This window comes from Rutilus rutilus (genome assembly GCF_951802725.1).
Source record: "Rutilus rutilus genome assembly, chromosome: 3".
Classification (NCBI taxonomy): Eukaryota; Metazoa; Chordata; class Actinopteri; order Cypriniformes; family Leuciscidae; genus Rutilus; species Rutilus rutilus.
Window position 1 is genome coordinate 54,312,900 of NC_140211.1, and position 15,219 is coordinate 54,328,118.

The 15,219-nt window shown below is 38.1% G+C and overlaps 1 protein-coding gene across 2 annotated transcripts; it reads right to left on the bottom strand.

Annotated features, from left to right (window-relative positions):
• Positions 1 to 336: 336 nt before the first annotated feature.
• Positions 337 to 14,607, bottom strand: eif4g2a (eukaryotic translation initiation factor 4, gamma 2a). 2 transcript variants are annotated; one of them, XM_084403665.1, is made up of 21 exons: positions 14,398 to 14,607; positions 13,447 to 13,555; positions 12,915 to 12,980; positions 10,828 to 10,953; positions 10,467 to 10,569; positions 10,002 to 10,133; positions 9,841 to 9,907; positions 9,607 to 9,758; positions 9,406 to 9,516; positions 9,146 to 9,328; positions 8,854 to 8,992; positions 8,618 to 8,754; positions 8,408 to 8,515; positions 7,867 to 7,995; positions 7,685 to 7,786; positions 7,379 to 7,594; positions 7,032 to 7,290; positions 4,021 to 4,225; positions 3,727 to 3,935; positions 1,596 to 1,717; positions 337 to 1,495 (listed from the first exon to the last, which is right to left on the bottom strand). In XM_084403665.1, the coding sequence occupies exons 8-21, from the start codon at positions 9,688 to 9,690 to the stop codon at positions 1,430 to 1,432; spliced, it is 2,070 nt and encodes a 689-aa protein (XP_084259791.1). In that variant the 5' UTR covers positions 9,691 to 9,758; positions 9,841 to 9,907; positions 10,002 to 10,133; positions 10,467 to 10,569; positions 10,828 to 10,953; positions 12,915 to 12,980; positions 13,447 to 13,555; positions 14,398 to 14,607; the 3' UTR covers positions 337 to 1,429. The 2 variants fall into 2 exon arrangements, with proteins under 2 accessions (XP_084259791.1, XP_084259790.1); XM_084403664.1 differs by having other exon boundaries at positions 8,854 to 9,007; positions 14,398 to 14,585.
• Positions 14,608 to 15,219: the final 612 nt, after the last annotated feature.

A 15,219-nucleotide genomic window follows, 5' to 3' on the forward strand; every position in this document is an offset into this window, starting at 1 on the left:
ACATGTATGAATCACTCCGCAAGCATACGTTATCAAATTACACAAGTCGTGACAGTATGAATTCAGTTGATATTCGGGTAAACGCTGAGCTCGGTGTTCAGAAACTGGAATTGAGCACAAAAATAAGAACTGAACATTGAGGCCTGTAAGTGTTATCAGATATAAATGTAATAGAGGTTCAAATTTGTCCTCATAACTTTCATCCAGAAAAAAAAAGAAAAAGAAAGAAAGATGCATTTTCTATTTCCAAAGTCACCAATTATTCTTAAACTGGAAGATTGACCTTCAGTTGATGACAAAAGTTCATTGTTCCACAAATTCACGCCCAAGCACACATTAAAATAAGGCCAGATAAACGCTGGTGTGTAACTTTATTGAAAGCAACAGTGGTACACTGAACATTCTGAGCTCTTGCACCGTACAGTAACACTTGAAAACAGCAAATCATTGTACAGAGGCCACGAGTGGGTCACCGTTTGTCGTCCTACCTAATGATAAAGCTTCGACTTCCCCCTCATGATTAAATAAATATGTATAATATCCATAGACATCATGGGAAAACATTAGGTTGTAAAACAGTGACTGTAAATTGAACATCCGTAACAAATTTCTCATCTCGTTTCATCTTTATTTTACCAATTAAAATGCATAAAAAAAAAGAAAAAAAAAGACACATTTCTGTTCGGATCAAATTGTCGCATCTAAACAGGCTGTGTTTTGGTAATCCCTGAACATGCTGTAAAAAAAAAAATAATAATTCAAGTATCAGCTTGACAAGTAGTGGAGGGGACGAACATGGGTTGAGGCAAAAAAAAAAAAAAATCTTTTAAAAAGGCCGCATAATTTCATCACTCCCACATGGCTTTGTTCATTATTATAAGACATAGGAGAAAAAAAAAAAAAAAACCCATCATGACATTTTACAATCATATAACAACTGGAAAGTAAACCATTTTTCAGACTCAAGCACCTTGCAGACCTGGAGAGTTTTCATTTGACTCAAACACACACACACACACATACACTACGCCCACTACTGTGAGGTATGAACAAAGCATTGATGGTAACCAATGATTTTCTGAGGATTCTTTGTAACAAACAAAAGTGAATATTGCAGTAACTCAAAATATGACACTGAGCAAAAGTGCATTTCTATGGTTTTGTGCTGAAATGAACAGCAGCAGAAAAGGCTCTTGCAAATGCGTGTTCGTAAAAGCAAAAATTTATAAAAAGAAAACGATGCAGTTTCAAGCTGTTAATACCATTTATCTGTGGTTCTTAGTCATTACATGCTTTAAACGATGAGGTCAAAGAGAAGCGTGACGTAATACGTTGGCTTGACACTGCAGAAAACAGCAGTGCGGCGGTTAATACAGGAGATCGTGAAACTAAACGGGAGAGATGACGCATCAAGGCTTTGGCTGGTTCTTCAGTCAGCTTCCTCTTCAGACTCTTCCTCTTCTGCCGTCTCCAGCCAGGTGAGCCACTGGTTCACCTAAACGACAGGAGAAGAAAAACACATCATGTAAGTGGCGTGTCTTCCGGTGAAAGGCTGCCATTGTTCGCTGCAATAGGATAATGGTGGTGCGCGTTACCTGAAACAATGCTTTTCCTTTCCCTGGAAACTCCTGGGTAATATCTTCTTTCCATGCTAGGAAGGCCTCTTCTTCAATTATCTCCATATCATAAAAGTTGACAAAGTAGCGCAGTAACATTCCTAAGGAGATGAGAGACGATTAAAAACAGGAAAACAAGCATTTCCTCTTATTACTCTCAAAAATTAGGGGTGCACGATATATCGGCCGCCGATATAATATCGGCCGATATGGTCATTTTTTTTACATGTCGGTATCGTTCCGATGTCAAAATAGGGCCGATGTGAACAGGCCGATATTTGACGTGTGAAGTTGAAGATGAAGTTGACGATGCGGACTCGCGATCTTAGCAGTAGTGAATGCGCCTGAGAGAAATACACATTTCATACAGATGACATAAGCAGAGAACAGTCTGTTTTCTTTCCTTTTGAATTGTTCTGTTTAAAAATAGATGTTTCAAGCTTTCTATGTCTCAGGTCTGTGAGGCAGGTAGGTTTCGGTTCATTTGAGACGCGCTTCAGTTCAGGCGCCGTCGCCTCCATGTCCTGATTAAATATTTTCTAATATTTACTTATTTATTTTTGATGAAACATTGCCAAAATTAAGATACAATTAATACAAAACGAAATTAAATTAAAAGACAGGCTTTGTGCTTTCTGTTTGAGGTCTCTGTGAAAGTTTTAAAGCGGTCTTTTTGTGCCGCTTTCAGACGTGCGTAACAGAGAACTGTCCCGTCAGTAACATTGTTAACGCAGTCCAGTGCGACTTATGTTTTTTCCCTCTTCATGACACATTTTTGATTGATCGTTTTTTGACTCGTAGATATTTGAATATATTGCTTGATATTTGATACCCGTTCGAATTTGAGTTTAAATTCGAATTTGAAGTTTAAATTTTGTTCTTGCTTGTTTTTTTTTTCTATCAAAATGTCAGAAAGCATTTTGTATTATCCATCCGTGTTTTTAAAATTCTTTAAATGACGGACGTTTTACTGTTAACACAGCCCATATGTCGGATTCGTCTTATAGCCTACTTGTTATTGTTTTTAGAATAAGTGATTCGTTATGCTATTATTGGACTCCTGTCTATTCATTGTCAACTGTTTTCTATAAATATGTTTGTATTGGCTAACATTTATTCAGCTAATGCGTGTCCTGTTTAAAATGTGCAGTGTTCAAACGGCAGCACGTCACAAATAGAAGCCCTTTTCCCTGTGGTATTTAGTATCATATTTGGATATTGGAATAATAAATTAAGTAGCCTATCTTAATTGTACACAATGTTCCTGTTTTTTTTTTTTTTTCTGTTTTCTAAGGGTTTCTTAATTTTAGACAAGTTGACCAGCACACATTATATGCAATGCAATATACTGCATGTGTGTCCTATGTGTGACATATTTTGCATACAGGTAAAGGTGCCCAATATCAGTAATTTCTAAAGTAAAAAAAAAAAAAAAAATTTTTTGGAAAATAGCTCTTTATTTGATAATCGTTAAAATTTGTTTTCTATACAGAGATATCGACATCGGTAAATATCGGTATCGGCCATAACAGCAATATTAATATCGGTTATCGGTATCGGCCACAATTTTCACATCGGTGCATCCCTATCAAAAATCTCTCGGTAAACAAACTCCACGGTTCCCACACCTTTAGACCAATGAACGGCCATGACTTTCAATCATTCTGCGATATTTATATAGAGAAAACCCCCCCAAAAAACACATACGGTGTGTTTTTAAACAAACTAAATAAAATAAGTACCAAAAAAAAAAAAAAAAAATTACAATTTCTCTTAATGAAATTTAGATTTTTTTTCTATTATTTATTTAATATATTTTTATTATTTTGTTTTATTTTATAAAGTGCATTTAGTTTGTTTATATAAAAAAAAAATATAATAAATATATAATAAATAATAAATAAATAAAGAAAAATAAATGCATAAATAAAAATATTTAAAACATAACTAAACCATTAATTCAAATAAAAAAACCTAATGAAAATATATTAAAATAAATAAAATTGTTTTCTATTTTATATATTTTTTTTAAATGAATATATATATATATATAAAAAAAACGTTTCTCTGATCGATGGATAAATAGCTATTCCTCCATTTTTAGACGCACCTTTGGGAAAAGCATGGGCGTTGCAGTGGACTTGCAGGGCATACAGTGCACTGACTTGCAGGTCCACGTGATCATGCAAGAATTTTTGCATCACCGGTTTGAAGGCGAGTAGCAGCTGCTTTTCCTGGTCCAGCTGCTCTTTCGTAGGTGAAGATAATTGCTCTTCTTCTTCAGTGGAATACATCTCATGGAAGATGTACTGCAAAAAGCTAGATCAATTTGGAGGGGTTAATCAAGGGTACACAAACCTTTATATGCTTTCGGCCAGCAGGTCCATCATCATCATCATCATACCTGGTCATCAGAATGTTAACGAAACCCTTATCAGTGTGCAGTTTCAGAGAAATGTTGTCCTTGATCCACTTGTAGATGGTTTGCGGGGCCGGATCTGCTTTGATCTGCTTCAGCAACTCCTTCTCCAGCTTCATGAGGGGGAATAAGAAGCTCAGGCTCTTCCCCTCCAGAATCTCCAACATGCGATCTTTGTTTTGATCTATTTCTGTGGGCAGAGACAGGAATGTGGGGAATGAACACGAGTCCACACCAAATAAACTCATTCCTTTTCTATTACAAAGTAATTTGCTTTGTTGATGTTATGCCGGGTTCAGACTACATGATTTTTCAATTATTAAATTAGTCCTGTAGTCTGAAAGAGTTTGAGGACCGAAATCAGACCGAAAAAGGTGGTGACGTTTAATTAGCGTTTTATAATTAATAATAAAAATAAAGTGTATGTTTGTCGTTTTGATAACATAAGGAAATAAAGATAAACACAGTCTAAAGTGTGACAAAAGTCTGTTTTCCTATTACCTTTTGCCTCAAACTCCTAAATAGGCCTACAGCGTATTAATAGTTAGTAAGGTAGTTAACCTGTTAAGCTGCAACCCCACTTTTGAAAAATCCCAAGAAATGACATACCCAAACTGAAACAGATACAGTTCATGAACCCTTTGTACTAAAAGCACAAGTATGATCTCATTTGAAAGCTGACACCTGGCAGTTTATTGTAAATGTAGAATTAATTATTGTCATAATGACAAAAATTGTTATAAATAGCTTCAAAGTTTTGTAAAGTTATTAGAAATTATTTTTTATGAAATATCCTCATGAAAATAAAATTGAAGTTGGCACTGGAGCAATCTAGAAATGCACTACAGCTAATGCCACATGTCTAAACATTTTATGTTTAAAATCTTAAGATAATAAGTCCAAAACTCTGTATTTAGTGAAATGTTTTTCAAGACCATGTCATGTGACTTTATTTTGATTTGATGCTAAAATGCTACTGATGTTTATTGCCATCTTCTAACCATCTATCCAGTATATTTTCTTTATTGTTTTGTGGTGCAAACGAGCCCCATTCAGTCTCAGTCTCCCCCTGCACACATTCACACCTCTCCAGCCTGGTTATGGCTGTAAATATGCATTTCTTTTGTCTGCATTATAGTTACTAACGACTGGCTATTCACAGGCTATTCATATGTCTATGTTTCAGTCACTAATTTCTTTTCTCAAAGTTCACCCTCACATTTTAAACTGTATCTAATGCATTTCTTGAATAAAGAAACATTTCATTAAGCATTCAAAAAATAATAAAAATATAACTTCTAGGTGGCAGGTGCACCTAGGGCTAGCTAGCATGTTAGCTTAGCACACCATCAATACACGACAATTTATGAGATTAAAACCATGTTTGTGCTTATAAACTTACTTTATAAAGCAAACCGAGTATTTTAAATAATTTTCTGTGATCTAATTTGGCTTCAGATAAAAAATCAGACAGAAAATATACTATTGGATAGTGTTCTGCACAACGATTCTATATAGATTAGCATTACATTATAAATATAATCTATTATTATGGAAATACCTGGCATGGATTGAAAAACACAGGTAACTCAAATATCATAGCAAACATGTTTATTGTCTTCAAAATGTCTGTATCTGCATGTTACAGCCATAGTTACAGCGCGATCTGTGTTGTTAGCTGTGTGTGTGTTCGAGGCTTCCTGGATTGTCACATGATTATGGCTCTTCTTCATGTTCTAATACTGTGCACAGGGCGGCGAGGGCGCCCTCAGGCTATTGGTATGAATTGAAAACACATTAACAGAGTATGCAAACGCTCATAATGATTACATCGACGCATTTGGGTATAAATTCAATAAATATTATTCCTGTCTATAGAAATCTGATGTAAACCTATGAGAATATATCAATATTTCTCCAAATCTGCAAATTTTTTAGCTAAAAGCCCTGAGGGACGTTGTTTTGTGTATCGCTGTCATGACGACAGCACGGAGTTTTTTATGAATGAAAGCGGCTGACGCGCATAATTCATATCAAAGGTATCGACTCATTTTTTCATTTCATAACTCCTGACACAAATTAAGAAATAACTGTCGCTATAAGTTTCTCAGAATACAATAGTGGTCAAATTCTGAAACTTGAGTCTTATATCTTTTTAATGATGTATAGTTTGTCAAGGTATAACATTAAATCTGATAGTAACTTTGAACTATATATAAATAAAACCGCTTCAGTGCGCCCACGCTCTGGCAACGGTTAACAGGTTAAGTTTAAGTATAGGGCAGGATTAAGGGATGTAGAATATAGTCATGCAAAATAAGGCATTCATATGAAAGTGCGTGAAAAACGCAAGAGTGAGGAGCTGACTGACAAGATGGCGGAATATTTGGTGTCAAAGTGAAATGTAAAAGCGCCTGTTTAAGCAAACTTGTCTTTATACTGTTTTGTTGTTGTATTTTTCATTAAGAATAATAGGCTAATGACCATTCAGGCAATCCGCCCCCGAATTAGCGCTAATTTGAAAGCGAAACTAAAATGCGCACGGCCGCATGTGCATTGGAATGGCATAGGAATGAAATTATGAACGCCATTATGAATGCCTGTGCGGACGTGCACATTTAAGTTTCGCTTTCAAATTAACTATAAAAAAAAAAGTGCCCCTGATACAGGTCCATTGACCGGTGGGAAAATTTCACATCCCTTGTGCGCACACACATTAGGAGCAGCGAGTAGTGAATGCACACACCCGGCAGCCATTTTGCTGCAGCGCCTGGGGACTAGGTCTGAACGATTAATCGCACTTTCCATGTAATCGCACTTAAATCGAGATGGCTTATCGCAAATTTTAAAAATCGCAATAGCTGCGATTATTTTTTATGAGCAGTTTGTCATTGATGTACGGCTCTGTAAACGCTGCTCCATCATTGTTAGTGTTAGTCATTGCATTAACTGATGGGACCCCTGTTTCCATACAGGGAGGACACAAAAGCACCAACCTGGCAGCATCTTCTGCATGTTGACCTTGCTCAGTTGGAACAGGTCGGTCAACCACTCTCGATCTTTCAGCTTGGCCATTTGCTGCAAGCAGAGGAGGAAAAGTGGGAAGTGGGTGCCGTTCTCCAGTGGGTGGGCCAACTCTGCCATGCTCACGAGTTCAGCAATGATTGCCCGGGCAGCAAACTGAGCCAGGTAAGATTTCACCAAAGGAACATCCAACTCGATCTTGGGACACTGGTCCAGAACATTGAGGAAAGCCTGTAAAACAATGTCATTTAAAGAAAAGGATGAGTCCCAATTTGAGGCAAGATGCAGTGAGGGCAAATTTCATTGTGTATACACAAACCTGCATAAAGTTCTCCCCTGTGACCAGTCCCTCCATGCGGAGCGTGTTGATCAGAGTGCTGACATGCTCTCGGTCCTCATCTGGGTTCTCCAGTGAGCACATAATCATCTTACTCAACATCTCAGGCAGGAAGTGTTTGGGAGCTCTCATCTCTCGCACACCATTCACTGCATCGTTCATGTTTTTGCTGCTCAGGTAAGTGGTCACAACAGCTTCCTGCCAAGTCACACAGAGAAATTTAAAGAACAGCTCGCTCAAAAGTTTCAGAGAACAATTTTCATTAATGAATTGTTGAGCGGTACGTACAGTCATCTTAAGCAGTTCCTCAGCAGGAGGTGGCTTCTTAGTCGTCTTCTGTGGCTTCTCCTGAATTGGAGGCGGGTTGGTTTTCAGGCCAAGTTGCGGTGGCTGCAAAAAACCAAAAGAGTTAAACACACCTTTAAAATGAAAAGAAATTCCATTTCTATGTGAAATGTAGTACTCATTACCTGTCCCAGAGGTGGTGTGGATGTGCGTGGAGGTTGAGCACTAGGAGGAATCATGGTAGGTATCTGCGGCTGCAACTTTGGCATTTGGTTTTTGTTCAAGATGAATGACTGAGCAGGCCTCAAGCTAATCTGAAACATAAATTAATAGGAGTCAATCAATCAGAGATCACCAAACATTTGTCTTCAAATTAAGCCCACACTACACAGAACGCACACTACAACAGGTAAACGCGTCAGCTGCATGGACGCAAGCGCTGGGTTGACAATATCGGTTCCTTTTTAATCAATCTTCATTTTGCTGAACCAAGTTCTTTTAGAGTATGCTGCTTTCAGCTGATGCGTGAACAAAACTTCACTGAACATTATTTGTAGGGCACCTACTATTCAGTCTTTGTGACTTGTTACTTTTGATATGCTACAAAGTCTGGACTTTTTTTTTGGTACCCAACGCTGAGATTGGAGTAAACTAATAAAAACCGTTACCATTTATTACAAATGACAACTATACAAGAACATCATCTGAAATGAAAATCATTCATACCTCATCAGCATTAAGCTGTCCTTTCTTAATGAAACGTGGTGGCAAATCCTTGGACTGAGCTTGCTGCTGAGATGAATGAGTCTGGTTCTGGAAAAGCGGATTCTGCCCCTTTGATTAATAAAAAAAAAAAAGAGGTGAAAAAAAAAGACTTAGGTCAGACTAATATTTTGATGCCTTGAAACATCAGTTCTTTAGTAGATTGGCATTTACCTGGTTGGATTTCATGAAAGGCTGGGCTGCAGGGGCCATGTGACCACCATGCCCGTTGAAAAGAGGGTTTGTGCGACGGCCCATGGTGGGGGAATACCTGTCCTGAATGACCCCGGGGCCAGTTCCAATCCCACCGCCTACAACCAGACAACAGAGTTATTAAGCTCGCAATGAACCAGTGCAAATCCAGTCATGCACCACCTGTCCTAGAAATGTCAACGCACTACAGGACATACCTGGCATCTGCCCAAACATATCCGCTAATCCCCCAAGAGTTTCTCGATCAGGCTTTATTCTCGTCTGCAAGAAAGGACTTTCTTGAAAGAAGTCAGTTCTTATTCCTTGAGTCATCGGTGGAATAAAAACACCCAAATCCTGAGAGAAAAACAACTAATAAGCCAGCAGGTCAATGTCAGCATTGGGAATTTTTCTCCTTAATTTCTTGGAATCAGAGGTTGAAATGATTTCAGAAAATTCTGATATAAGCAATGTTGCTTTGAAACAACACCAGTGTCATCTTGAACTCACCTTTACTGCATCCTGACGGATCTGGTTGATAGTCTTAGGTCCATTATCAATGAAAGCTTTCCGAGGCACCCAGTTGTTCTCTCGCAACTCCACAGTATCCTGAAGCAGGAAACGAATCCTAGCAGGCAAGTCCTTGTTGTTCATTAAGGATCGCATACGGCCGAAGTACTGATCCATTAAAGACTACGAGAGAAAGGGGTGTTAAGGAAATACATGCGTCTTAACCTATTCAAAGCCCTGCTAGTCTAAAAGCAGCTTACCTTGGCCTTGTCATGATCTAGTCTTGGCCCCACAGTTCTCATTATCTGACAGAGGCACTCCAAATCCTCCCCCATATCCTTAAGTTGGACTCTTTTCTTCTTTTCCAGAAGCTTTAATTAAGAGTTTTCACATGTAGCAACATTAGGATGGAAACTGAGCGGCCGACAAGTATTCAAATGGAGGATTTATGAATAACTCACTGTTTTGATGCATTTATGAAGGATAGACTCATGAATGAGATCGAGTTTGCCAAGTTCTCCAATGAATTTGATGTTGCCAAGCATTTTGATCTTGGCAATGGCACGCTGCTCCTCCTCCTCAGAGGTGAGAGGGCTGTCATTTTTATCATAGACTTAAAAAATAAAAAATACATAAGTTAATATCTGGCAATTTAGCACAGCAGCAGTAATAATGTAAGCACTTCCACTACTTACTGTCAACATTTCTGGTGCGGTTTTCAAATTCATCTTGAAGTTTGGAAATCAGAAGTCTCCTGAATGTCTGTAGGAGAATGATGAAATAGTCAAATAAATGTACCCATACAGCACTCTGTGTTGCGAAGCTTCTTGCTAATGAATAAAGAGGAAAATCTTACAGTGCTCTGTTTTTGTGATGTTTGGATCTCTGTTGATGGGCCGTCAAAGTTTGGAGCATCCTCTGCCAAACGCAGACATAGCTGAGCATATAGCGAACTATACTTCGGCTCTTCGAGGGCTTTGTCTACAATCTAGTTGAAGCGAACAAGTAGAAAAGTCAACATCATTTGAAAGCATGTGTCTTTTAGGTAAGCAACTTCAAATAAAATGCAGACAAACCATGTTCAATTTAATCATATTAATACTAATACTAATACTAATATAATGACTGGTCTTAGTTTCTTTATTACAAATGGTTTACTTGAATTGCTTGGAAAAACAGTTTACTTAATTTAGAGCTTTTAAAAATCAATCCTAGACATTGTTTTCATTTTGAAAAAGAAAAATCACTAATTAAAAAGAGTGATTAAATGACTAATTAATTACAACTCTAGTCTACATGTATAAATGAACCAAATCCTCACCAGCAAGATGATTCCTTTGAGGACGAGCTTTGAATCTACGCCCACATTCAGGAGCTCAAGGCATAGCTTGTCAAACTTTTCAGGGGTCAGTTTATTAAGTATGCTAGAAAGACACAGAAGCAAAACAGCCAGTTCTTCAGAAACTTTTGTTGCAAATAGTATTAAAAAAGCCAATTCAAGTATGTTTGCAACCAAGGATATTCAAATCTAAGAGGAAAAGTTCTGCCATGCCAGACGCTTATCTTTATACACGTCTAGAGTAGGACTAGGGAGCGCATTCTGCTTTCTGTAGTGTAATACATCATTCTTGAAAGGTAAATCAGGGCAAACTCTACTGAAGTGATTCATTTCAGTGCCTTACCCTCTCACTTTTCTGAAGATTGCATCGTGTCGTTCTTTTTCGTTGGAGGAGTTGACATCTCGTCTAGTGCTTCGTGAAGGAACCCATCTCTGAACGCTAAGCCCTGGGGTTTTCCCCAGGAACTCGCTAGAAAACAAAACCACGTTTAATGTTTTGAAAAGGCTTCAATGACTTCCTAATGTCAGACATGAAACATCAGTACTAAAATATCTTTGAGCCAATCAGAAAGGATTCTACTTTCTACTTTAAGACAATTAAATGCCTTCTCTTATTTTTTTTATCACATGGGGTCGAGACCATTTTACCTCACAAGCTACTAATAATGTTTGTGACTTAGTAAACAAGACATTAAAGTGCCCCTATTATGCCATTTTAAAGGTTCCTAATTTTGTTTTGGAGGTCTCCTACAATAGTTTACATGCATCCAAGGTCAAAAAACACTTTCATTCTCTCATTATATACATTGCAGCATCACCTCTTTTCTCATAGTCTCTCTAAAACCAGCCTTTCCGTGACCATCCTCCGCTCTGATTGGTCAGATGGCTCAGTTTGTTGCGATTGGTCTACCGCTTACAGCACGTTTTGGAAATGAAACGCTCATTCCCATATCTGAATTTCAGCTCTTCCTTGCATACACAGTGATATGAACAGGAACAATGGCATTGGTTTTATCATGTCAATTCAAGCCAGAGTCCTCATTCTTTTGTGTTTGAGGGCGGGTCAAAGTAGACTTTGTTCAAGGGCAACCAGTGAAGACCATAGGCGGGCATTACTGAAGACTCACTTCAGAATCTATTTTTTTTGGGAGACAATAACTCCATTTATTGTACACTTTGTTCATTGAAAATTTGCAGACATTTTACATTCACAATCAGCTTTATTACAGAATACATGAAAGGTAATAACTGAAAAAGCACAATAGGGGCACTTTCAAGTTGACATGAAACAAGTTTGATCATTTCTTTCCTGTTGTGACATGAGTAAAACCGCTTCCTGAATTTTTGTGCCAGTAAAAACATCAGAAGTGTCATTGGAAGGGGAAGTTATTTTGATTAAAGATTATGAGGGCCCATGAATAAATTTTTTTTTTTTTATAATAATGATGTTCATGGATAAATAATTGATACTGCAATATCCCATAGAAAATAAATCACTGTCATTCTTGGTTTCATGGTGACTTCAAATTTAACAATCTTATTCATGCTTCAAACTAAAAGAAAATACCACAGTAAAATGTGTTTTTGTGCAGTTAATCATTGCTGGCAGCTATTCAGAAGAGTCAACGAATCTGACAATTCTAGTAAATACCACAGGTGTAATTGATGGTCACTGATGTAGAGGCGGAGCTTTTCAAAGTTAAATTGTTTTCCGACATAAAAGTGATGTGCATAACCAAAGTGATGATTTGTCCAAGCAAATTGTGTGTTTACAAGGAAATAAGTTCAAACTGGTCATGGACCGGTTGCGAACGTAAATCTGGCACCGTTATAATGACCCCCTTAGGTGTAGATAAGAACACAGAAAGGTTTCTGCCTCTCTCTGACACCATCTCTACACTGGAAGTGACAGCTGTCAAGTCGCAATGTGCTGCAACAGCTCGAGGCCGTCTACACTGGACGTGGCAAAGCAACCACTGCAAATCCATTTGTTCTTTGTGTCAGTTGTGCGAGTTTACCGTCGGAAATTTGTTGTGCCGTGTCGCATCCCTGATTATAATGGGTTCCATCTCCTTTTGTCACGTAATTATGAATACCAAACCACTTTGATGACACACTTTGCTCAGGCATTTCAGATTGACCAATACAGCATTTCAAATGTTGTGCAACGAGATCGGTCTGCTGGTTAGTCCAATTATGCAGTCCCATCGCACAGTAACATTTTACATACATCTATCTGACTCAAACGAGCGCATACGTTTTTTTCATTCACATTTTTAAGTTTATACACATCTTGGCATCTTCATCAAGCAGTTTTTTTTTTTATGTGATATCCCAAAATGCGCATGGAATGCACGTGGATGGAAGCATAGCCAATGTCTACAGCACAATCACTTCCAAATAAACCAAGTTTACACGGTTGAAACTAACCTGTTGCCGACAGACTTGGGATAGTGCTGAGGTGCACCCCTACCTCCTCCTCCGGCCGAAGAAGCACTATGAAAGTGAAAATTGGGGTTGAGAGATTTTAATTGAAATGCTTGCAACTCCTTATACCCCACATCCCTAGGAAGTGGTATGTACATGTTATGCTAAACCTTTCTATATATCCTAATCTTTGTTAACAACACAAGCTCATTGTTTCTGCCTTAATACATTGTTTAAATTAATATATTGTTAGCTAACTGCGTGATTTGTATGTACATTTCTGAAATATATAACTGAGAGAACAGTCACCCTGATAACATCACTCTAAATTGTAATGTAGACGCATGCATTTTCTGTAAAGCTGCTTTGAAACGATGTGTATCGTGAAAAGCGCTATATAAATAAATGTGAATTGAATATGTTCTCAGCTTAATTAATAAGCTTCAAATATTTACCTCTTCACTAATTTAACCTTAGCTAAGTTAACAGTCTTCTCAAATGGCATAAGGTACATGAAAAACAGTGACATTTGTACCTGAAACGAGAAGCACCCCCCTCTGCAATCACACTCTCCACTTTGGCGGCTTGACAATGAAAGATCCTCAAAAAGAATGAGTGAAAGGGTGGGGGTGTAGAAACACGGCCTAAGAGAGGGAAAAACACTTTATTTATTAGATTTACACGATAAAGGAAAATGACACGCATTGAACATCAACTAAACCACATCAGAGATTACAAGGTTCTTCAGTTACTGAGAAAACCGACGAGGATAGATGTAAAGAACTGACCTGCCATCAAATCTGAACAAAGCCCAAGGCCTCTGCCATGAGATCAGATTTCACAAAAGACTCTTGATTTATTAAACAACACATTTGAGCGGCATTATAATTGTGTTTACCTTAAGGTTTATGATCAATTATGAAAGGCAGCATCTGAGCGGTAAAATAATTAACGTTTTATGACGACGTTGATGATAATGATTGACAAATCACACTGAGTTGTTGTCATAGAGCTCTTCTCGTGCCATTAGCATTGAGGCTAACTATCACACACACAACAAAACAGCCACGATCGGGCTATCCAACGTTTAAACTCAGCCCAATAAACAAGTGGAAACTTAAACCAGGCATCAAGTTTGATAACGGATCACTTGGTGTTAAAATATAAGCCGGTTTATGGTCAAATGTGCGGTTTACCGGCAGGGTGGTGCGAGAAAACAGCTGATTTAATAACCAGACGCCATTTTCTCATAAGCGACAATAAAGCGAGTCGGTACAGCCGAACAATTAACATATAAACACACAGCATCTCACATACAGCACTAAACCTCTAGGTTTAACCCGGTAACGTCGGTCAGTTCGCCTGGATAACTGACTGGAAGCGGTTATAACTTAGTCTAGTAAAGGCAGAAAGCAAGAACAGGAGAGCAATCGGAGCCATTTTACAGCAGCAACCCTCTGGCTAATGCAAGTCAGAAACATCTTACCTTTTCTAAAAGAACTTCAGCTTTGATGATGGTGGGTTACCAAAAAGGAAAAGAAAAAAGATGAGAAAAGAAGACGATTTGTACTTAAACGTTAATAATAATATGGTTAGGGAACAGTGCGCCTTGAGATAACTGGCCGCACCGGTGTGAGGAGGAGAACTGTGTGACCTGACGTCACGGACAGCCGCAACTTTATTCATGGGACGCGTCAAACATGCTGGATGGCACGTCATCATCAAGTTTCAATGCACCTACACACTTGACAAAACTAGGATGCTGAGGAGTGGTGGTGGTGGGGGGGATTTTGATTCATCAGTGTCTTTAGAGCCCGTCCGCTGAGATTCGTTCAGTGGTCTTTTTTCTGCATGTCATCGTTTCGCCAGTAGGTGGCGACGAGTCTTTTGAGCGAGTCATTGAATCATTTACTTCGTTAAAGTCACCATGAAATCAAATTTGACTAATCTTATTTTTTTATGGAATATTGCAGTGTTTAATATAAATTATTTATCCGTCCGCATCAATATTTATTTTATTTGAATTCATGTGCCTTCATCATAATCTTTAAAGTCCCCATGACATCAACATTGAATTTTTGGCTTTTAGCTATGAATATGTTAGTCTTACGGTTATCTATAAGCTAGTGTGCTCCAAAACAATGACAACATTTGCATTTAGAAGATATGTAAGCATTCAAAACTTACTGGGTGCTTCTCAATAGCCATACTCTGATGCTTCCTCGTTTCCTCGCTCATCCTCCAGCCCGTGACCTCCTGGAAACCGATCAAAGATAGCCATCTTGAAGGACATCTCAATATGGAATGA

Bases quoted from the DNA above. Each gene is read 5' to 3' on its own strand.
- eif4g2a (XM_084403664.1), bottom strand. From the start codon at position 9,690: ATGCTTGGCAACATCAAATTCATTGGAGAACTTGGCAAACTCGATCTC. The intron at 8,516-8,617 runs GTAAATGCCAAT...TATTAATCAAAG, and splicing joins CTTTCATGAAATCCAACCAG to GGGCAGAATCCGCTTTTCCA. The intron at 7,996-8,407 runs GTATGAATGATT...TTTATGTTTCAG, and splicing joins GACAGCTTAATGCTGATGAG to ATTAGCTTGAGGCCTGCTCA.